Source organism: Muntiacus reevesi, chromosome 21 (genome assembly GCF_963930625.1).
Source record: "Muntiacus reevesi chromosome 21, mMunRee1.1, whole genome shotgun sequence".
Classification (NCBI taxonomy): domain Eukaryota; kingdom Metazoa; phylum Chordata; class Mammalia; order Artiodactyla; family Cervidae; genus Muntiacus; species Muntiacus reevesi.
The window spans coordinates 10,539,942-10,563,931 of record NC_089269.1 but is presented as its reverse complement, the minus strand read 5'-3'; the positions used below and the strand labels follow the sequence as shown (position 1 = coordinate 10,563,931).

The 23,990-nt window shown below is 39.2% G+C and overlaps 1 protein-coding gene across 1 annotated transcript in view; it reads right to left on the bottom strand.

Annotated features, from left to right (window-relative positions):
- The window catches only part of ABI3BP (ABI family member 3 binding protein), a 265,954-nt gene that overhangs the window by 178,985 nt on the left and 62,979 nt on the right, over positions 1–23,990 (bottom strand). The window contains exon 2 of the mRNA XM_065913797.1: positions 14,993–15,172. Coding sequence (XP_065769869.1) covers positions 14,993–15,172 — 180 coding nt within the window. The remainder of the gene's footprint in view (positions 1–14,992; positions 15,173–23,990) is intronic.

Genomic DNA, 23,990 nt, shown 5'->3' with positions numbered 1-23,990 from the left:
AGTATAGGAGAAATTGGATATCAAGTACACAGAAATTCTATTACATTTGTAACTTTTCTTAAATTTAAAGCTATTTTAACAAAGAATTTATTAAAAAAACAAAATCATCTCTTTTTACAAAAAGTAAATCATGTAGCATTTATGTATCCTGGGTAAAAGGAAGCTCCTTCATAAGCCTCAAGGGATGCAAAAGCAGTGTCATGAATCAGCAACTTCATTCTTTATTAAATTTATATAAAATAGTGCTATCATTTATCGTTAAAAGTAATTTAGAATTTGATGAAATAAAGTAACTATTTTATTAGAAATCAATGTGGCACATCCTAAGACTCCTTTTAAGAATAACATCACACACAAAACCTGGGGGAAAAAATCTACAGTCATGGAACTCTCCATAAAGAAATATTATCAGTTTTTCTCCACATCTGCAAGCGTCTACATGCCACACTTAGCTGTAATCTGACCTGGGTGGGTACAACCCAAATTTAAGTATTCCCTTTAGCTTTTAACATTTGGCAGACAACTCCCATGCCTTCTTTCATCAACACTGAGTAATGTCTGTTTGGAAATGCCCTTGAAAACCCTCCCAGTGTTTTAAGTTCAGGCAGAGAGTTCCACTCAAGCACTGGGCAGATCTGAAACAAAGCAATCTTAAGTGTGCTCATGCTGGGAGGAGGCAAACTGGGCTTCAGGGCGGCCCTGGCACTGAATTTCTGTCTCGGCTGCCTCCAGGGCTGCAGACACTGTTCCCTCACCTATTGGTCCTTGAGGGGGGGGCTGGAAGAGGGCAGTCTCATTGAAAAGGGGGTGTAGTCTGGTGAGGGGGTAGAACGTAACAAGATAGTAAAATGCTACTTGTCTACTCAGCGCTTGTAAGACCACTAGCAGAAGCTGTAAATTTCAGTTCTGTAACCACCCTTGCTTCTTTCCCCACCCAGCCTCGCATTCTTGGGACAAAATAACAATAGCAAATTGACACCACAGCAGCACACTGCTTTCAGCAATGGGGTTCAAATGATCTGCATATGAGTCAAAGTCCATATCCATCCTGAAGTCTGGATACTAGAAAATGAGAAGCTCAGATATCACTGATGTAACAGATGTATCCTTCCACAGAGAAGTTATGAACGAAACTGGCCACAAAACACATTTGTGATTTTTAAGTAACCCTAAAGTAATTACAGAGTGACAAGCTATAGCAGTGGCCATTAATAGTCTTGATCAACTCAGGAATATCACCGATGTTCTTTCAGGAAGTTCAGTGTCCCTTCTGGAAAAACACTAACGGGACATTCTTTTCTGGAACTTTGGGGAAATTCTGCAAGAGACAGAAGAGACTCAGCTTTGATCCCAGGGTCAGAAAGGTCCCCTGGAGAAGGAAATGGCAACCCACTGCAGTATTCTCCCCTGGAGAATCCCATGGACAGAGGAGCCTGGCGGGCTACAGTCCGTGGGGTGGCAAAGAGTCAGACACGACTGAAGCAACTTAACATGGTGTCTTCTTGGGCACACACTAAGTCACAGTTTTGTAAAGCCTCATGGAAACCAGAAATCCACATAGAAGACAGTAGTTATAAGTAAAGTCAGTACTGCTACGCTTACTGAGTTTAGCTATTTTTAATAAATCACTAAGGAGATTACTAGCATCTTGCCCTTGTGTGTGTTAGTTGCTCAGTCGTGTCCGACTCTTTGTGACCCCATGGACTGTAGCCCACCAGGCTCCTCTGTCCATGGGATTTCCCAGGCAAGAATACTGGAGTGGGTTGCCATTCCCTTCTCCAGGGGATCTTCCCCACCCAGGGATTGAACCTGTGTCTCTTGCACTGCAGACAGATTCTTTACTATCTGAGCCACCAGAGAAGCCCATAAAAATGAACATCTATAGAAATATGAACCATCACAGATAGAAGTCGTCCATCTTTTAGAGTATTTCTAAGCCTCTGTTAAGAGTCAGACATGACAGCGACTAAACCATCATGGCCACAAAGCCTCTGTAAGAAGACATGGGCTGAGGATCACATGGGATCTGGCCCAGACTCAGTTTATACTTTGTTAATTTCTGTACCTGGAAACAGCAATTGCACAGCAAACATTTTCTGAGCAAATGAATGAATCTATTTCTCTATCCCTTTATTGCCTGGGGCTAGAGTAAAGATGGAAGTCTCTGCTTTGGGGGAAGAAAGGAAAAGTAATTATAAGTCTGGGGAATAGCTATCAGCAAAAGCAAATCATCTTTTGAAAAGCTGGTAAAGTTTAAGGGCTGAATTTGTCTTTGATGAACCTATCTGTAGAACTGACCCTTTTCCTTTGAAGTTCTTTGCTATAAAAAGCAGATGGTTTTGTGTGTAATAATAATCCTTATCTTTCTTTCACCTGAAAAACAATCTAAGCCAAATTTTAAAGCAAATTCTACTAATTACCATTCAGTCATTATTCCTGTTAAATGTTGGGAATCAGTTGGAAAATGAACCAATACCCATTTTGACAAAACATTCTGCTATGCCTCGGGGCTCCAAGGCAGTTCTGGCTTCTTTTGACCCTGAAGAGGCAGTCTGAGGACCTCGGCACCCAAGCAGGGGGCTCAAAAGGTGATGGTTAAACGGTCCAAAAAGGCTCAGCCACCCTGGACCACAGAGCAACTGCCAAGGCAAAATGGCTAGGAACATCGACCACTCGTGGGATTCTATAATGCTCAGCCAAAGACGGCAGAAGGGAGCTGGCAGTTCCTGTCGATGTGTGTGTTACAGGAGGAGTTATTCAGAAATGGTAGCATCGGTAAGCAGCAGCCCCTCATCCCTCTGCTGCACAGTGAAACCTCTAAATAAGAGAGGAGCTCAGCTTTGATGGGAAGAGAAGATGTGAAGAAGGAATAGATGGGAGGAAGAGGTTTGAGGGAGAAAGAGAGCTTTTCCTAAATGCTGAAATGTGGACCCCAAAGGCTCCGCCACACTCCTTCACCCTTCAGTTTCTTGTCTGGATGTAAAGATGCTCCTCTGTTTGGAAAAAGAGTGCATTTCAAAGACACAGTTCAATGTGGAAGACATTCCTGGAAAATTTTTCTGAGAGTTTTCCTATGAGTTTGGGGATGCAAAGCTATTGATAATATACACTTTGCCCAGGGTTAACTGTACACTTTATGACCCCATTCAACGCAAAATCAAAAGGTGGGACTCCCTGTTAAAGACATTAAGCACACCAAAATATAAAACATTAAACACACTGAAATATAAAACATTTCCTTTCTTTCATAGACTCTGCCTTGACCAGTCATGGTATTTATTGGTTATTTAATGTTGCTCTGCAAAGGATACAGACACTGACCTCCCCTAACTGCCTGGGATCCTTTCCAACCAGAGGCAGCCTCGGCATCAGAGCGCCTTACTGCCCCCATCCCTCAGCCCCCAGGGCAAGAGAGCCAATCTCCCTTTCCAGAAGGGCTGCCATTGGAATCCACAGGCCCAGGGGACTGTGACCTCAGCCCTGGGACAGACCATGCACCCGAATGGGGTGGGAAAGAAGCCGACAGAAGTGAAAGCACCTGGTGATGCGCCATGGCACTTCCAGCCAGGACTGTTGCCAGCCCGTCCTGCCAGATGTCACCAGGAGAGGGTGTCCCCCAGGCCCCACATCCACACCCAAGTGCCCGAAGAAGGCGGAGGCAGCAGTAGTTGCTAAGTGGAGTTGGGAAGAGGCAGGGCTGCAGGGGGACCAGGCAGCTGAGAACCAAATTAGGGGAGGGAGTGGGAGGCCAAGAGATGAGCCCAGGCACCAAGCCCTCAGCATACATTCCACTGTCCCATCCCACCCGACTGACAAAGTAAGACGAAAGGTAAACCTACTAAAATTTCCATGACAGCAAAGCACTAAACTTCAGTGCAGGGCTCTTCTGAGTCCACTGGTCACCTGGCCGGAAAGCCAGGTCTCCCCTCCCCCTCCGTCCCCAATTCCCACCACAGCCTGGATGGACCAGGCAGTCCTGCATTTCCTGTTATCACAGCTTTCAGCCTGGAGCTGCTCATTCAGCCCCTGTCCCAAGCTAACCCTGCCTCACTTGCAAGCTCTGACAAATTCTTGCCCTGACACTGGAAACAAATACTTAAACCATTTCTCGTACCATTTGCCTCTGCAGACAGCACGCATCCTTTCCCAGTTTAGGGACCTGTTAGACATTAACGTTGCTGACTTCATCGCCCGCAGTTTTTTCCTTGCCTGTGCTTTATATGTGCACCCCACAGAGAAATTTAGTGTAGGGTGTTGTCTATGAACTCATTTAATGTTTGGCAAGGACTTGCCCTTGATGGAGAGCCTGCACACACGCACACACACATTTTCCAGTGAATTCATCACTTCGCTAATATCGTCTCTACAGGAAATATGACTGAATAATCACAACTTTATTTGGATATTGTCCTTTCAAATAACAAAGCTCAGTCGCATTCACTATCAGATGGAATCCAGGGCCATCAAATCAGCAAGATGTCTTTCTTTTCAAATGCTCTAGTCTGCATCATCATGTGGGGGGTGAGGGGTCAGGAATAATTCCCAGGAGATGAGTTTGTACCTAGAGTTCAAAGGTCACAGAATACTTAAATGCCGTGGGGGAAGGCAGTATGGCATGGTAGTCAAATGCAGGGGCTCTGGAGCCAGCCTGCCACATGTAGCTTTCTTCGCTTCTCAGGGATTTACTCTTCAATGGGAAGAAGAGGATGCTAATAGTACCTGCATCAAGGGGCTGCCGTGAGGAGTCAATGACGCTTTCTGTAAAGCCCTTGGCCCAACACATTGTAGCTCCTCAACAATATCAAAGTTTAAGCTCATGGGTTGGTGAAAACTTCCAACCCAGCATTTGGCGAGCAGCTACTGTGCCCTCAGCCTGATAAATGAAATGAATGCCAGCCTGGGGGAACATCTTCTTCTTGAGGAGTACCTCCAGTGGTAGAGAAAAGGCTAAACTATTAGCTTGGAATCAGGCAATGAAAGACTGGGGGATGATGCTATGAGTTCAAGGTTTTCACCCACATGTGTATTATGCTATAACTTCTCAACTAAACTGGGACACTTTTGAAAGAAATGGGAGCACTATTAATAATTAAGCCACAACAGCAGATGTAAGCCATAATCTGGTCTGAGAAATAGGGTAGAGTCAACACTGTAAGCCAGTTGAATAATTTCTTTTTTCTCCTAGAGATTTCCACCCTAGGCAAAGAGAGTTTACAGTGTTGACTCGGAGATTTGCCAGCAAACTCCCAGCAGACTCTGGGCAGTCAGCTGTTACACCCACGGATCTACTGACCCTGATCTTGGAGTACAGGGGGGATGGTGAGAGTCAGCTTTCACCCTGAGCAATTCACTAGTTAGCTGCTAAAATATGACTGGTGCAAACAAAAGCAAAATAATGAAAATGGAACAACCTAGACCTGAATGTGACTAAATGCTGGTATTCACAGCATAGCGTTTCAGACAAGACAGGTCTATGTGACAGAGAGTGTTGTGTCCTGGGAAAGTAAAATGTTAAAGAAATAACAGGAGTAGTTAGGAAATTAGGATTTGATGGTAGTCTTTGGTTTTGAGATGGAAATTATAATGGAAAATATGGAAATTTAGGAAAAATAAATTATAAATTTTAAATATTATCTTGTATTGTATTGTATCTAAATTATCTTGTATCTGTTCAGGTAACCTGCTAATTTACCCTATTAGCAGCTGTCTTTCTAATTAAATCCACTTCTCATCAACAAGCCTTTTGCAATAAATCTGGGACAGTGCATACCTTTGACTCATGCCAAAGAGCCATAAGCTATTTTGCAGAACCCTTCTAGATATAATTAAGAATAAAATAAGTAAAAGTTAGATTTTGGTCTCAGTGCATTATGCAATACAATGGGAAAAAATTGCACTTTATATTGGAATACTGAGTTTCTTTTATTGTATTTCCAAGAAAAGATAAATTTGGAGACAGTTTATCTGTTGTTTGGTGAGGCCAGGAAGACCATGGAAACACTGAATCCAATAGAAAAAACAGAACCTTGAAAATATGTTATCTTTATCAAAACAGGTGAAATGGGCATCTATTATTATCAAACAAGGCTTTTCTGGTATGAATTCATGGTGAATTATTTCAGTGGTACCATAAAATTTATTAAGAAATTGGTTCCTACTAGGCCAACCTCTTTAAAAACTTCCCCTTTGAAGCTTACTCAAGTTCTGCTAAATTTTGCACCTTGGAGGAAAATCAAGTGATTCTGAGATTCCTATTGTTTAATGAGAAATCTGGGTTAATCTTGACGATTTAAAGCCAAATACTTCTCAGTGGTAAAAACCATTTCCAGAGATAGAAACAAATGAGAATTAGATGACATTTTGAAAACAGTTTAAACAAAAGAGAAAAATCCATCTAAATGTGACCCATAGCTATTTCAGATTCCTGGGTCTCCCTTTCCTCTCACCCATTCATTCATTCACTGTGTTTCTAAATTACGACAACATTAGATGTGAAAAAGAAATCTGAGGCTTCCAGTGTCCTTACCTCTTCAGAATTTTCTATTTGGGAAGAGTCTGGGAATAGATAAGACTCCCCAAAATAAAAACAAATAGCAGTTTACTAAGAATGACGGTTAAAGAAAATACTTAGCCTCTAGGATATTCATGGAGAGAGACAAAAATATTGACTTTCTTGGGCAGATATGGCCTTGAGGAGAGTAGAGGGCAGTAGGGCTTCACAGATGGGCAACTCAAAATAAAGATGGTGATGGTGGAGGTGGAATGGGTAGAAAAGAACAAGTTTTGTGGATATAGCAACTACTTCACAGATTTTAATTCATTTAAATCTTAATGAGGTGAAGTGAAGGGGCTCAGTTGTGTCTGACTCTTTGTGATCCCATGGACTGTAGCCTACCAGGCTTCTCAGTCCATGGGATTTTCCAGGCAGGAGTACTGGAGTGGGGTGCCATTGCCTTCTCCAGGGGATCTTCTCGACTCAGGGATCGAACCCGGGTCTCCTGCGTTGTAGGCAGACGCTTTACCCTCTGAGCCACCAGGGAAGCCGAAAGGATCTCATGGCTCCTTCTATGATACAAGACCTTTCTGCTTACTCTTTACAGTGTTAGCTGCTCAGCTGTGTCCAACTCTTTGCAACCCCATGGACTATAACCCGCCAGGCTCCTCTGTCCCTGAGATTCTCCAGGCAAGAATACTGGAGTAGGTTGCCATCTCCTTCTCCAAGGGATCTTCCTGCCCCAGGGATCGAACCCGCATCTCCTGCATTGCAGGAAGATTCTTTATGGTCCGAGCCACCAGGAAAGCCCCTACTGTTTAAAGAACATTCTAAGAAATAAAGGGCATTATAGAAGAAACAAATCAGGTTCTTAGGTAGACTTTCCAATGTAGAACAACAGATAAAATTACAGTGCTTCATAGCTCAGGTTCTCAAACCAGGTTTCCTGAGTTCAAACACGGGTGCCACTTACCAGTTTTGACGCATTTGGAAGTTGACTTGAAGCTCTTAGAGGTTCCGTTTCCTTATGTGTAAAAGGACCCTAATACCACGACCTACGCCTCCACAACTATCATATCCCTCATCTGCATTTTGGGACTATCTTGTGTTCACTGCTGTTGCTAGACCGTGGTGTCTACGCAAGCTTCTTGCTAATTCCCTAAGGATTCTGCCAGAAAAGATAGGAACTGAGCTGGTTTCAATGACAGACCGTGTATCTTTTCCTCCTGTGAGTTTCCCTTGCTCCTTTCCCTAGCTATTTTTCAGCTTAAGTCCTTAAATAGTTCCTTCAATAATTTTCAACCTCTAGCTAGTTTTCTTCAGTGAATCCACCATCAACTTCCTGGTGGCATTTTCCACGATAAACATTCACTTCTTTCTTGTCATTAGGTAGTATTTATCCTCCCATAAAATGAATAGTAGCAATCTCTATTATTTTGTATTTCACCCCACTTCCATAAAATGAATAGACCACACGTAAATATTTTTACACAGAGAGAAAAAGACAACTGAAGTTCTAAGCGTTGCAATGATGATAAAGAATTGTGCATTTGCTCTTGCTTTCTATACAAATGTAAAACTTAAGGGTAAAACTTGTAAGGGGTGTTAATATCTACAGGAATATAGATTATACTTATAAACATATAATTGATATTCATATCTGAACCACTGTAAATAAGTTTTATTCAAAAATTTAAACAAAAATTTCCCCAGTGAAACAAAAGCAAGAAAGAAATATCAAAATAAAGAACTGCTGATTAAATTTTGACCTGAACTTAAGATAAAACTGCCATCAGTTAAAGTAAATGAAACAGGGTTAGGCTCTTAATTTGATCTATATTTAGTAAGACGGGTCAAAATTCTTTCCACTTTCCTGCTTAAAATTGCTTTCTTAGAGTAAGACAGATTAAAAAATTGAAATCCTGGAATACCAAACCCTTTCAACTGTATCTTGTGAGGATTTACCTTCTCCTTAAGAGGTCACAACTGTAAGACTCTTGAGAGTTACCTAAGGACTCTACTCAAAGTCACTGAATAGGAACTCCCCACAGTGATGACTAAAAGATGACCTGACTATGGAAGGCAGTCCTGTGCGCTCCAAGTACTGTGTATCACAGTCTTAGATTTTGCTGCCTATTGTGTTTCTTAATCTGTTTGGGGATTTATCCCTTCCAAGGAAACAGTTGCAGTTAAACAGATGAGTATGGTTACTTCTTTTAAATCACTGACAGTCTGCTAAAGCAATCTACCCCAGAGATCTTACACAAAGCTCAGAAAGGTTAGGTAGATTATCCAAGGCCACTCAATTTGTTGTAACAGCAACTGACAATTATAAACAATTATAAAACATACCTCCTCTTTATGTTAATCTTACTTAAATAATTTATAGTCTTCACAACAATTCTGAAGTATTCATAACGTATTTTATAGATGAAAAAAATGGACTGACTGAGACAAGTTAAGTGACTTACCCAGAACTACTCCATGGTAAGTAACTGGGTTGAGTTTGGACTTGGGTCTGTCTCACTGAAAATATACATATTCTTTCTCCACATCATGCTGCTTCTCCAGGCAGAGGAGGATCTTTTCTTAAATGCAGATGTTAGCATTTTGGTGCAGGCTCCCTCCAAGGCAGAGAGTCTCAGCGCATCCTCCCCGGCATAGGAACCACTCTGAGGGGCTACAGGCAAGACTGCAGTTTACGTTAACATTAGGGCAGTTAACGTAAGGGTTAGCAGCCGTGAGAATAGGGGGCGGTGAAGAAATTTTCCCTCAAATCCCTTTGGAGTCCTAACACCTAGTTGAAAGAAATCCTTTAATCAGAATTTCTAGTAGTGATAAATATGTGATTTTTTTTCCAATTTAAGATTTTTATTTTTTGCAGTAAGGATACTAAAATAACTCCTTAACCTGCTCTACGAGATTGATGGAATCGTAACTTTTTCCTTGCCAGGTGACACTGATTAACATATTTTCGGAGGTCAAGAGAACACCATAAAGTATGAGTCTATAAAGATTCAATGTCAAAAAATTCTCATTTTTACATTTTTGGACATTTGCAAAATTACCAACAGCTGAACACAAAAGTAACAAAGCAAAAACTGGATATGTAAGCCAGAATGAGAGCATTGATGATGTGGGAAAAAAGGATATGGGAACCTCAGATCTATTATATGAGAATCATGTTTTATCACATCACTGCAAGACTCAAAGCCAGTAATAGTTATTAATATTCACCTGGGAAAATACTTCTTTTTCTTCTGCTCCAATTAGTCTACAAAAATCTTAGAAGATTCTACAAAAGTAAAAGTTTTACAGAAGTTTCATAAATAGCAAAAGGGAATATTTATAAGGGAATATTTACATATAAGACCAGAACATGACTTTGAAAATACCTCTGTCAATACTAGATACATATTAAAAGTAGAAATGCTTAAAGATGATTATTTAGTCCACATATCATTAAATGCTAACTTTAATATTTCTGAATAATCAACCGTTTCTCATTTCAGTGGTGGGATCTTAAACACTTCAAGAAGTGGAATGGGGCAGACAAAATGGCATGTAATATTTGTTTTGATAACAAAAGTAAGTTACAATGTTTGGGTATAGTTTGGTGAAACCAAAGAAATACTACTATCCTCTTACAGAATAAAGTAAGAAGAGGGGATGCAAGTGGTGCTTTTTTTACACAAAGAAATAAAAATTCTTTGCTCATGCAACTTGCACCCAAGGGATTTCAACTCATCTCTTTATGATCATGAATTCACTAACACGCCCACTGCACATCTGTGTAAAATAGACTTAATTACTGTTTTACAGATGAGCAGAATTGAGAATGATGATACTCTAAACTGGTAGCAGAAAGGGAATAGAGACACAAATTTCAAACATACAGTTTGTGCCATGGAGAATAATGGCCCTCCAAGGATTGCCCACATCCTCCTCTCCAGAACCTGTGAATATCTTAGGTTACACGATAAAGGAGAATTTGGGTTGCAGGTACAATGAAGAATGTAGACCCATTTAAAATATGGAGAGTAACCTAGATTATCCAGGTGGGCTCAATATAATCATAAGGATTCTTAATATTGGAAGGAGGCCAAAGAGATTAGAGAAATGTGGTATGAGCAAAGCTTGACCCAATGTTGCTGGATTTTTTTAATTGTAGTGGATTTAGAATATTATATTAGTTTCAAGTGTACAGCAGAGTGATTCAGTATTTTTAAAGATTATACTCCACTAAAAGTTACTATAAAATAATGGCTATACTTCCGTTGCTGTATAATATATATTTGTTGCTTTTCTATTTTATACATAGCATCTCCTAATTCCTTGCCCCTTCCCCTCCCCTTTCCCTATTGGTAACCACTAATAGGGAACAAACCACTAGTTTGTTCTCTGTATCTGTGAGTCTGTTTCTGTTTTGTTTATGTATTCATTTGTATCATATTTTTAGATTTAAAGGTAGAAAAGGAATGTGGGCCTCTCTAGAAACTGCAAAAACAGAAACAGATTTTCCCTTCAGAGCCTCCAGGAGGGAATGCAGCCCTGACCACAACTTGACTTTAGCCAAGAGAGACCCACCTTGGGCTTCTCACATACAGAGCTGGGCATGTGCTCTGTCGTGTCCGACTCTTTGCAGCCCCCATGGACTGCAGCCACCAGGCTCCTCCATCCATGGGATTCTCCAGGCAAGAATACTGGAGTGGGGTGCCATGTCCTCCCCCAGGCGATCCTCCCAACCCAGGGATCAAACCCGAGTCTCTTACATCTCCTGCTTTGGCAAGTGGGTTCTTTACCACTAGTGCCACTGGGAAGCCCAGATGTTCCTTAACTGTCCACAAAACGCATGAGTCCACCATTGACCTGCCACACGGTGCCAGCAACCTCTTCTGCCAACTGCAGGGCTTCAAGGAATTAGCAAAACTTAGGGTGGGAAAAGGCTTCCCTGATGGCTCAGATGGTAAAGAATCTGCCTATAATGCAGAAAACCCAGGTTTGATCCCTGGGTCGAGAAGATCCCCTGGAGAAGGGAATGGCAACCCACTCCAGTATTCTTGCCTGGAGAATTTCATGGACAGAGGAGCCTGGCAGGTTACATCCATGGGGTCACAAAGAGCTGGACATGACTAACACAACACTACTACTAATAGGATGGGAAAGAATTCATTTGCGAGCTGTAAGAAGAGACAAAAAGTCTCTAAAGAGTTTCTCAACAGTGCTTCAGATCAGAAGTCACTACTCCCAGGTAGATGTACCTTACATAAAAGTAAGGTAATTAACTTGTGATGTTTTAAGCCACCCAAGTTTGTGGTAATCTGTTACAGTGGCAGTTGAAAACTAATATTCAGATGCTTAACCATTTCTGAGCCATTAATACAACCATAATAATTTTAAAAAGACTATAATCAATTTAAGCAACCAGATAATAACATTTAATTTGGAAATGCAAGTCTGTTTCAAACTAATAAAAACAGAAGCACACAGATTCCTTGGCATAAAGAAAAATGGAAAAGTAAATATCTAAGAAGAATGTTTTTCATCTTCCACCAGCATACTAGAAAAGAAAGAAAATAAACAAAAAGAACATATCAATCTAAAGGATAAATTAAGAGTTTTTAAAGTGCTGCTTAAAATAGCCTTCCAGGAGAAGTTTGGGAATCACTGTGCTTTAAGATCTTTAAGATACACAGTGATGTTTCATATACCTGGATGGCTTAGTTATATACTAGCCTGATGACAAGAGCCTAGGCTAGACAGTCTCTCATAGCCTCCTCCAGCCTAAATATTCTACACAGACTTGACTCTGTTCAGATTTCAGTGCCACAAATATTTATTGCCTGTCTACTCAATGTAGGTCATTCTGGTATGAATAACCAAAGAAAAAGACATAAACTTTAACTTTAAAAGTTCACAGTTTAATAGTGAACCAAGGTTAAATAATCAACCATATTTAAAGGACAGTGAGAATAATTGTAAGGGATGGATAGTGATATAATGATTAAAAATTGTTAAATATCTTACAAATCAATAAAAATAACCAATGCATTCTTACTGATTATAAAATAAACAACAATACCATTGGTCAACACTGCAGATTTCCAGGCATCAATTTATTACAATGAGAATTTATCTTATATCTCCTAAACACTGTATAAGGAAAGTTAAAAAGTAAATAAAAGAAAACTCTTCTTTAATATAGAATTTCAATTGAAAAATGCAAAAGGAATGATAGAATTAGATTCTTTCTAAAATGTAAAAATTGCCGTTTTACAACCTATGTATAAAATAATGGATCTGGGCCATGACCATCAATAGATGCTAAAAACCATTAAGTGAAAATTTGATGATGAATTTTATAATGGCAGGGTCAGGCTGAGGTCACCTAAACATAGCAAACAGTATTAACATTACTAAGTGTGACACCAGCCATTTATGTACCTCTTTTGTGAGTTGTTAGGAAATAATACCACCTATAAAGTATTCTTTCTTGAAAATGCTTAACCCAAATCTAACACAGCCTCCAAATCAAAATAGCTTTCATAGGAAATACCAGGATAGAGGAACCAGTTGAAAAATACATGGAAGCAGCCAGGTAAATACAGATTGTGGACCAGAATATATAATCAAATTTCTTTAGCAAATCAATGACATTTAAAGAGAGAAGGGAGAGAGGACTGTTATATAATAAGGAGACTTATGTAACAGTCAAACCTAACATGTAGACCATTTAGGATCTTCATTCAAAAAAGAAACAGCTCAAACAGGGCATTTTTAAAGATGACCAGAGAAATTTAAATATGGACTAGGCGTAAAACAATATAATGGGATTATTGTTATAATAAGATAAAAGTAAGACATTATTAAAAATATTTTTATCTGTTAGAGATGCATACTGAAGTGCTTAAAGCCTATACAAATATAATATCTAGCTATGCTTTAAAATACCCATATGAGCAAATATGAGGAATACATGGAAAGAGATGAGCAAAAGAGTGACAATATTCAAGTTGCAATATTATACACAAGAGTCATTATAGGTTTCATTCTTCTTATGTTTGAATTTTTTCATGATAAGAAGTTTTAAGAGTTGAAACAAATAAAAGGGTACCTATTCCATTTGACCATCCCTCATTACTGAATAAACAAAAGCTTGATATATTTGTGCTAGAAATTTTCTTTGTAGTTTTCTACATATATTTTTCATTAGCAATCTAACTTCGGTCACTTTAAGATAGGATGCCTTCTGCCTCATAAGGAAAGGATTTTTATTATTAACCATATTTTCAATCCACATAACCAAGGATAAAAATTGTCCTAAGAAAATGTTACTGCTAATGCTCAATAAATAAAGGGATAGTATATCTGTTTCTGTTTGTGTAGGGGTGCATGTATAGCTCCCAGCCACTTTTTATATTAATAGTAAAGAGTGGATATGTTGAAGAAATATTTGCAAATTTTCAAATTCCTTATGGTTTATCTGATCAAGGTTAATGTTTTTACATTTGTCAAAGTGCCTAGTTCTCAAATTTTGGGGGGATAACAAACTGATGTGTTTGCTTTTAACATGCTTATCTTGTGTAAAATTTAGCCTAGGCATCTATAACTAATAATGTTACTCTCTTGCCTAATTTTAAAGTACAAGAGAGACTTATCTATGAGAACCTCTCTGTGAGAAAGAGCTGTAGGGCAAAACTGATTCATCTTTAACTTTGCTGCATATATGCACAAATATTAGATCTGGTATATAGTAGTTCATGTTACAGGATTAAACTTCAAAGTTTATGGAAAAGCTATTTAGCAATAAGTGTAGCAATGAGCAAAATACAAACCTAATCTTAGTCTGTTCAGGAAGACTTTGACAGCATTCTAAGTTGAGGATTCTTTTTTTTTTTTTTTTTAAAGTTGTCCTTTAAAATGTTTTATTTGCAAATAATATTTCTGGAGAAGGTTTGACAGTGCTCACATCCTCAAATTACATTTAATGTGATTAAAATATTTTTAAAGATGTAAAATTTTGGAACACAAATACAAGCTTTAATCTTTTGTCTGAAATACTCTAAAAAGTTTAATGTACTATTAATGCTTTCTCTTTTCTTTTTAAAGGTAGCTTGTCATGCAGATACACCCAGAAAGCTGAAGTTAATATTTTCTACCAGAAGAAAGTAAAGACACAGCAGGTAGGAAAATTAATCCACATAAACAAGCTATGTTACAGAGATTTAAGCCCAATTATTTTAACTATTTTTCCCCTATGCAAGCTTAGTTATATGGTCAGGAATTGTAGGTATAATGGCAATGATTATTTCTGCAGTATTATATACCTTTTGATGTAAAGAATTGTGCTATGGGTTACAAGAATTCTGATGTTTTGTATTTATGGCATTTGGTTCAGCTGAGGATGTAGGAAAAAAATGATGCTTCAGGATTCATGTATCATGTAACACGCGTTACCTGTTACCTCTTCCTCCTATGCCTGAAACCCAAAAATCTTACCGACTATGGCCTCAGTGTATTTCCCTTCGGCAGGAAGAGGGAAGTACTGGTTTGGTGACAAGTTACTGCCATATCCCAGGAGAAAACCTTCCAGTTTTACATTAGGACTTGGACGCAGGAACTTCAAGAGGATGGAGTCACTTGTGGTATTGATGTGGACCTTCAGGTTTGGCCTTTTACCTAGAGATGGGAATGAAAATATCGGTGGCTGTTACTTTACCTCCTTAGCATCCCAAGACAAATTTGGAGCAAAGGTTAATGGCGAGAGGCCTTGTTACTGGGAAACGTGATATCTAGCTACCAAGGATGACAGCGCACCCACCTAAATAGCTAAAACACAGGTAATTTTGAGACCAAAATAAACAGACAATAACATGTAAAGCAGTCTAGAACACCAAAAGGGCTCCCCTGGTGGCTCAGTAAGTAAAGAATCTGCCTGCAATGCAGGAGACCAGGGTTCGATCCCTGGGTTGGGAAGATCCCCTGGAGGAGGAAATGGCAACCCACTCCAGTATTCTTGCCTGGAGAATCTTACGGACAGAGGAACCTGACGGGCTACAGTCCATGGGGTCGCAAGAGTCACACATGACTGACTAAACCCCCACCACGAGAATGCCAAGCACTGTCTGGTAAAAAGGATCTGAAATTTCTTATCGGCAAATTGAATTACCACACTTTGAAACCCCCAGCCCCCTCGGTGCCGGTCTACAGCCCTAACCCCATAGGATTTAGTGATTATTTATAGGGTTGGAAAGTGGGGGAGGTGCATGCGTTTAGGTTTAGGAGTAACTGAGATGGTGGATTCGATTTTCTAAAAGGAGCAGGGTAGAGAGAACAGGTGATTCGTTCTGTTTGGAGGTTGCTGGGTCAGTGAGACAACTACATGGAAATGTCCAACAGTAAGGGGACTAAGCGTGATGCTCAGAAAGGGGGCCCAGATCCATCTGAGGGTCATTAGTTTATAAATGATCACTGGATGAACTTCCCTAGAGAGACTGCAGAGGAAGGAGAGAAACCCTGTGTTTTCAAGGCAGTATTATTTTTATTTTTTAACTATGAAGCAACAGGGACAGACAGTCGTACTAACCAAAGGTCTTGACCAAGCAGTAAGGAAACAACACTGTTTTTTTTTTCTTTGGGGCCAGAAGAAGCTGAGTTCAAACCACTTCGGCCGCATACTGACCACGGTGCCTCTGACTGACCGCTAACCTGTCCTTGTCTTGTTTCCTGATTTGTAAATTACAGATAATGGATAATGATGTCTACTTGGACAGATTACTGACAAAGGTTAGTGCAAATGGCACCGTCTTAAAGCGGACACATAGTAATAGGTCAATAATTGGTTACTTAATCAGGCCCATCCAACACCCTTTAGCCACAGTTTAGAAGTCCAAAGAAAGGCTTTGTTAGGTTTTTGTAAGTTCATGTCAAAAGAATTTGGCAACAAAACTCAATCTGAACTGTTATGAAGCCACAGTCCTTTAATCTCACTGTACAGCCAGTGAGATTAAAGTGTTGTAAAACAACACTGATGTTTGACAACCATACATTAGTTTCTGCTCTTCCACAATGTGCGTCAGTTACACACAGACATACTCACTCTTTGTAGATTCCCTCCCCACGTAGGTCACCGCAGAGCACTCACTAGAGTTCCTTGTGCTATACAGTAGGTTTTCATTAGTTATCTACTTTATACATAGTAGTGTCTATACGTCAATTCCAGTTTCCCAATTCATCCCCCCCCTTTCCCTCTTGGCAGCTATATGCTTGTTTTCCACATCTGTGTCTCTGCTTCTGCTTTGCAAATAAGTTCATCTGTACTATCTTTCTAGATTCTAATTGTAGAAATTTTAATCCTGTAATTAAGTGTGCTTAATTAAAGGGTGCTGATCAAGACCCCACCGAAGAGGTTACTTAATACATGGTCTAGGCATCCTAGTACAACTCCAAAATCCAAAGATTTTTCTGAATTCCAAAGCATGTCTGACTCTGAGAGTTTTAGATAAGAGATTGTGGACCTCAATTATTTCCTTTCATTATTTCACTGGGGTTTTACATTTTTAAAATACTTTACCTATTGGGAAGACTGTATTTACTTACCTAATAATTCACAGTCCATTTCTCATTAATCAAAGACTTGTATGTATACCAGTCTGCACTCTGAATGCCATGGATGTTCTGAATCCATCACACTAAATTTACATTAGTCCACTCAAAAATCATCCTGGGCCACCTCAATATAGCCACACAGAAGCCTTTCACCAGGCCTTTGAAGAAATAAAAACAGCCCCATCTTGGAGACCAGGCTGTGGGAACCACTCTTGCTTCAGTGGCTGGTACTACGATATCCAGGCATGTGTATAGTACTTTGTACTTCACCAAAATTTGATAAAATTTCTATAATTCTTGGTTCTCTGATTGCTATTCCTACATTTGCAGCAACCCTGAAACCCAGAGATACCGAGAGGCTCATCCAAAGTCTGAGGAAGCTTCATCCCCAGCTCACCTCACCCAGTTCTCTTACCGCACAAGCGACAGGGTGGCCACACCTCCATCACTCGCCTGGTTAAGTGCAGGGTCAACACCGCATCTTAAGTTCTCACTAGGCTGGATTTTCTGCTCAGTTTTGCTTTTTTTAAATTTTATTTTTAATTGAAGAAAAATTGCTTTATAGTATGATGTTGGTTTCTGCCAAACATCAACATGAATCAACCATAGGTATTCATCTGTCCCCTCTCTCTGGAGCCTCCCTCCCACCTGCCTCCCCATCCCACCCCTCTAGGTTGTTACAGAGCCCCAGTTCGAGTTCCCTGAGTCACACAACAAATTCCCAATGGCCGTCTATTTTACATATGGTAATGTATGCTTCCATACTCTCAATTTTGCTGAGAATTTTGTCATGACTCAATTGAGTACAGGGTAGCTAATCCCCATACTGTAATGTTCAAATTGATGCTAACTGCTAATGTTTTGTTCTAACTTCACAAGATTTTGATAAGTTGTTATAGATAGATAATCTCACATGTATAACACAGATTTTGGCCAAGCCAATTTTCCCGTTCTTAGTTAAATGCCTAGATGAACTCAACAGTTATCCATGTTGCTCAGTGGAATGGGAAAAATCTAAATCAAGCACATATTCTGCTACCTTGTAAGGTTATCATGTCTCATGATAAATTAAAAAAAAAAAACAGTTGGCCTGTTTCCGACACCTTGTTTGGGAAGAAATGATTAGGAATCTTTATGTACTTTGGCCGCACTCTTGTTGGGCAGAGAGCCAAGAGTCACAACATCATCACATTAGACCTTTGCTCACAGATGTACCATGTTATTCCTCCCCTTGGGAAGTGGGAAGAATGACTGCCCCAATGAGAAAAAGGAAGGCTGTAAACAGAACTAACAAATATGGAAATGTTATTTCTTCCTCTGCCCAGCATTTTCATAACTCTAGTCTTTCTCCCTTTTGCTAATAATTCATGTCAATAAATACATCAACATCATGTAACTTTCTAAGTTAATTGGCATTTATCTAACCTACTTTCTCCAAAATCCCAACTCATACTACTCTCTAGAGCTAAACCTCTAAGGCTCCTAAGAAACAGCACACAAATAAACCTATTCTGAAAACAACACCACAAACTTCATATTTTGAGATTCTCTTCTCAGTTCCTTACGGGAGTTAGGAACTCAAATCCCTTCATTATCTTGCTACGTATGAATCCTCTTTTAAAAAAAAATTTTTTTTTGTTCAAGTATAGTTGATTTACAATGTTATGTTAGTTTCAAATACACAGCAAAGTGAATCAGTTATACATATAAATATGTACACTCTTTTTAGATTATTTTTCCATATAGGTCATTATAGTGTCTTGAGTAGAACTGAGTAGGTCGTTATTATCTGGTTACTTCTCAAAATCTCTCATTTGTCTTTGGCTAGTATAAATCTTCTCATATTCTTCAATGCATACAAGATCCTGGCCCTACAGCTAGGCTCACAATGTCACGCAGCATGGATTCCCTCAACACCCCATTTTCTCACTCATTTATGACCCCATTGACCCTTTTAGAGCTCAGCAAAATGGTTAAGCAATGTTTTGTCCTTTTCATCTGAATATGTTTTTCAGTGTCCCTTCAAATGAATGTTTGGACTAGTATTTGAGTTTACATGCTTAAAAAATTTCCCCAGTATTTTAGGGTAATTCTCAGTGCATCCTATAATAATTTTTAACCTATGATAAATTTATCTTCACTCTGAGTAATTCTGGCTTAAAGGTCTGAAACACTAGTCATGTGATAACTTTTATCTTTCAACAATTAGCATGAAGAGCTCAGGTGAATGATTTAAATAGAGATAATAAAAAAAATGTACAACATGATACAAGCTTAACTAGGAAAACATTCACAAGTGTCATATATATTGCCCAGGAAAGCCTAGGAATACAGAGAAATGAGAACTGGAAGAACATTTTATTGCATCTTAAATGAGAAACAAAACATATACTAATTAAGAGTGAGATAAAATGAAGCATGTGAGCATTTCAGGAAAGCAATGCTAGAATGGCTGGAAAAGAAAAAGATTGCAAGTTGGCAAAGTAGAACTTTGGATCTATGACAGCTGTTTCTAATCCTCTACAACACTCTAGGGTATCTCTAAGTATTCCAAATGGGGTTGTGAAATTCTAAAAGAAAAAGAATGCCTTTCAAAACAAAATTAGAATTAATCCGCTTTTAGTTTTTAAAAGAAAATACATGCCCTGTGGCATTAAAAACAGGAAGGTAGTGAAATGAGAAAATCAGACAAAAGATAGAGCCCTACAAGTTCATAGAAGCCTCTGGATCAACCATAGGAGACAGGGTGCTATTGCTGTAGGTATGGGTGCTAAGCAGACATTTAATGTTGATCCCAGGATTCTGACTGACCGTGGCCAGTTTATGCACATGGACATCACCAGATAGTCAATACCGAAATCAGACTGATATATTCCTTGCAGCCAAAGATGGAGAAGCTCTATACAGTCAGCAAAAGAAAGACCAGGAGCTGACTGTGGCTCAGATCATGAAATCCTATTGCAAAATTCAGACTTAAATTGAAAAAAGTAGGGAAAACTGCTAGACCATTCGGGTATGACCTAAATCAAATCCCTTACAATTATACAGTGAAAGTGAGAAATAGATTCAAGAGATTAGATCTCATAGACAGAGTGCCTGAAGAACTATGAACTGAGGTTCCTAACATTGTACAGGAGGCAGTGATCAAGACCATCCCCAAGAAAAAGAAATGCAGAAAGGCAAAATGGCTGTCTGAGGAGGCCTTACAAATAGCTGATAAAAGAAGAGAAGCTAAAGGCAAAGGAGAAAAGGAAAGATATACCCATTTGAATGCAGAGTTCCAAAGAATAGCAAGAAGAGATAAGAAAGCCTTCCTCAGTGATCAGTGCAAAGAAATAGACGAGAACAATAGAATGGGAAAGGCTGCAGATCTCTTCAAGAAAATTAGAAATACCAAGGGAACATTTCATGCAGAGATGGGCACAATAAAGAACAGAAATGGTAGGGACCTAACAGAAGCAGAAGATGTTAAGAAGAGGTGGCAAGAATACAGAGAAGAACTTTTCAAAAAAGAGCTTCATGACCCAGATAACCACAATGGTGTGACAATTCACCTAGAGCCAGACATCCTGGAATGCAAAGGCAAGTGGGCATTAGGAAGCATCACTACAAACAAAGCTAGGGGAGGTGATGGAATTCCAGTTGAGCTATTTTAAATCCTAAAAGATGATGCTATGAAAGTGCGGCACTCAATATGCCAGCAAATCTGGAAAACTCAGCAGTGGCCACAGGACTGGAAAAGATCAGTTTTCACTCCAATCCCAAAGAAAGGCAATGCCAAAGAATATTCAAACTACTGCACAATTGTACTCATCTCACATGCTAGCAAAGTAATGTTCAAAATTCTCCAAGCCAGGCTTCGACAGTATGTGAATGGTGAAATTCCAGATGTTCAAGGCTGGATTTAGAAAAGGCGGAGGAACCAGGGATCAAATTGCCAACATCTGTTGGGTCATCAAAAAAGCAAGAGAGTTTCAGAAAAACGTCTACTTTGCTTTATTAATTACACCAAAGCCTTTGACTGTGTGGATCACAACAAACTGTGGAAAATTCTACAAGAGATGGGAATACCAGGCCACCTGACCTGCCTTCTGAGATATCTGTATGCAGGTCAAGAAGCAACACTTAGAACTGGACAAGGAACAATAGACTGATTCCAAATCGCGGTCAAGGCTGTATATAGTCACCCTGTTTATTTAACTTATATGCATATATAACATATATGCAAAATGCCAGGCTGGATGAAGCACAAGCTGAAATCAAGATTGCTGGGAGAAATATCAATAACCTCAGACATGCAGATGACACCACCCTTGTGAGAGAAAGAGAAGAACTAAAGAGCCTCTTGATGAAAGTGAAAGAGGAGAGTGAAAAGTTGGCTTAAAATTCAACATTCAGAAAACTAACATTATTGCATCCAGTCCCATCACTTCATGGCAAATAGATGGGGAAACAATGGAAACAGTGAGACACTTTATTTTGGGGGGCTCCAAAATCACTGCAGATGGTGACTTCAGCTATGAAATTAAAAGACACTTGCTCTTTGATAAAGAAGCTATGGCTAAACTGGACAGCATATTAAAAAGCAGAGTCATTACTTTACCAACAAAGGTCCATATAGTCAAAGCTATGGTTTTGCCAATAGTCATGTATGGATGTGAGAGTTGGACTATAAAGAAAGAAAGCTGAGTGCCGAAGCATTGATACTTTTGAACTGTGGTGTTGAAGAAGACTCTTGAGAGTCCCTTGGGTTGCAAGGAGATCCAGCCAGTCAATTCTACAGGAAATCAGTCCTGAATATTCATTGGAAAGAATGATGCTGAAGCTGAAACTCCAATACTTTGGGCACCTGATGCAAAGAACCGACCCATTGGAAAAGACACTGATGCTGGGAGGGATCGGGAGCAGGAGGAGAAGGGGACGACAAAGGATGAGATGGTTGGATGGCCTCACCGACGCAATGGACATGAGTTTGAGTAGTCTCCAGTAGCTGGTGATGGTCAGGGAAATCTGGCGTGCTGCTGTACATGGGGCTTCAAAGAGTCGGATACGACTGAGTGACTAAACTAAACTGTGGCCCGTTTCAATACAACTCTGTAAAGAAGCATAGCCCAAACTTAACACGCTTAGGTAAGCCAGCTAAAGTACCATGGACATCCAGTCGCTGATGTGTGAGAAAGGAATTACCATCACAGCCTATTCAGTAGCAGGAATTCTTCCATGTCTAATCTCTCTTTATGTTATCTTAACACTTTCAAAAATATTTTAGAATGTGGTACAAATTGTTTATATGAAGTTGGTCAAGTTGATAAAGTCATTTCAAGAGAAAAACTTTAAAATAGGAAAGTTATCTTCTCATCTAAAAAGTATCTATTAGTGTAGTAGCAATAAATGCCACAGTCCCCAGCTCTCAATGTTGTAAAGCATTAAATAACAAGTTTGGGAACAACCAGTTAGAATTTATTTCCGCAAGATATTAAGTAAGAGAATAGCTATAGTAATGATGACAGTAAAATAATGACTAAATTGCTTCAGGATTAAAAGAATAAGCCGTATTTCTTACTCATAATATGTTCTTTCTTTACACATTCTAATGACACTGCCAACCTGTATGCTTGCTCAGTCACTTACCTTGTTGTACAAAGTCAAATTTTCTAAGACATCAAAATCCTTAAGTCAATTCTCAGCAGTTCAGATATGACACATAGATTTAAAAAACTGATAAAACGGACTTGGCCAAATTTTAGTTTTGAACTTTAAAAGGACTAACAAGAAAAATTTAAAGCTAAGTGCAGATTGGCAGAAAATACTTGCAATACATTTACCTAATAAAGGACTTGTATCCAGAATATTTAGAAGAATTCTTTCTACTCAAAAAGAAAACAGAGCATTTAAGAATAAATGGCAGAAGGTTTGAATACATCCCTCACTAAAGGAGATACATGATAACCAACAAACACATGAGTAGATAACATCAGGGTTGTTCGATGTTTTCAGAAAGGGGTCAAATAGTAAACATTTTACAATTCGCAGGCTAGATATTCTCTACTGCAGCTAGTCAACTCTACCATTGTACTACTAGAGCACCTATAGATGCTATGGAAACAAATAGACATACTTGTGTTACAATTAAATTGCATTAGTAAAAAAGTAGGCAGTTGGCTGGACTTGACCCCTTGGTCATAGTTTACCAACTCCTGGTCAACACCCTTAATCTTCAGGGAAATTCAAGTTAAAACCATGGTGAGATACCATATATGTAAAAATGGCAAAAATGAAGACCGCAGTAATAAGTGTTATGCAGAGTTTGGAGCAACCGGAACTGTCTGAGCAACATTCCGAGTGTGAACATTAAATATTCCATACAGTTTCACTGTTTGTGGAAGCTCTTGTTTGGTTACCAAATAACCCATCAATTTCATTCCTAGGTATTTACCAGGAGGAATGAAAATATAAGTTTATGCAAAGACTTGTGTGCAGATATTCCAAGCAACACCAAAACGGGAAACAAGCCAAATGTCCATCTCCCGTTGAATGGATAAACAAGTTACAGCTTATTCATATAATAGGATATGACTGGGCAATAGAATAGCATTTCAAGATGGTTGAGTCTCTCTGGCCTACCATTATATCACTGTAGAGTGAGCCAGCTCTTCCTCACTTCTGTAACCACCTTATACAGACTTCCCTGATGGGAGGTCCTTCAAGCATCTTGCCATTTATAGCACTGATGGAAGTACTTTTAATGGTGCTTAATATAATTATCCACCATTCAACGATGGTACATATATAATATCAGCAAGTCCTTTTCAGGCATTACTATGTTCCAAGAACTGAAAATTATAAGTTTCAGATGTATTCAATGTTCTTCTTAGTTAGCTTGCAAGTG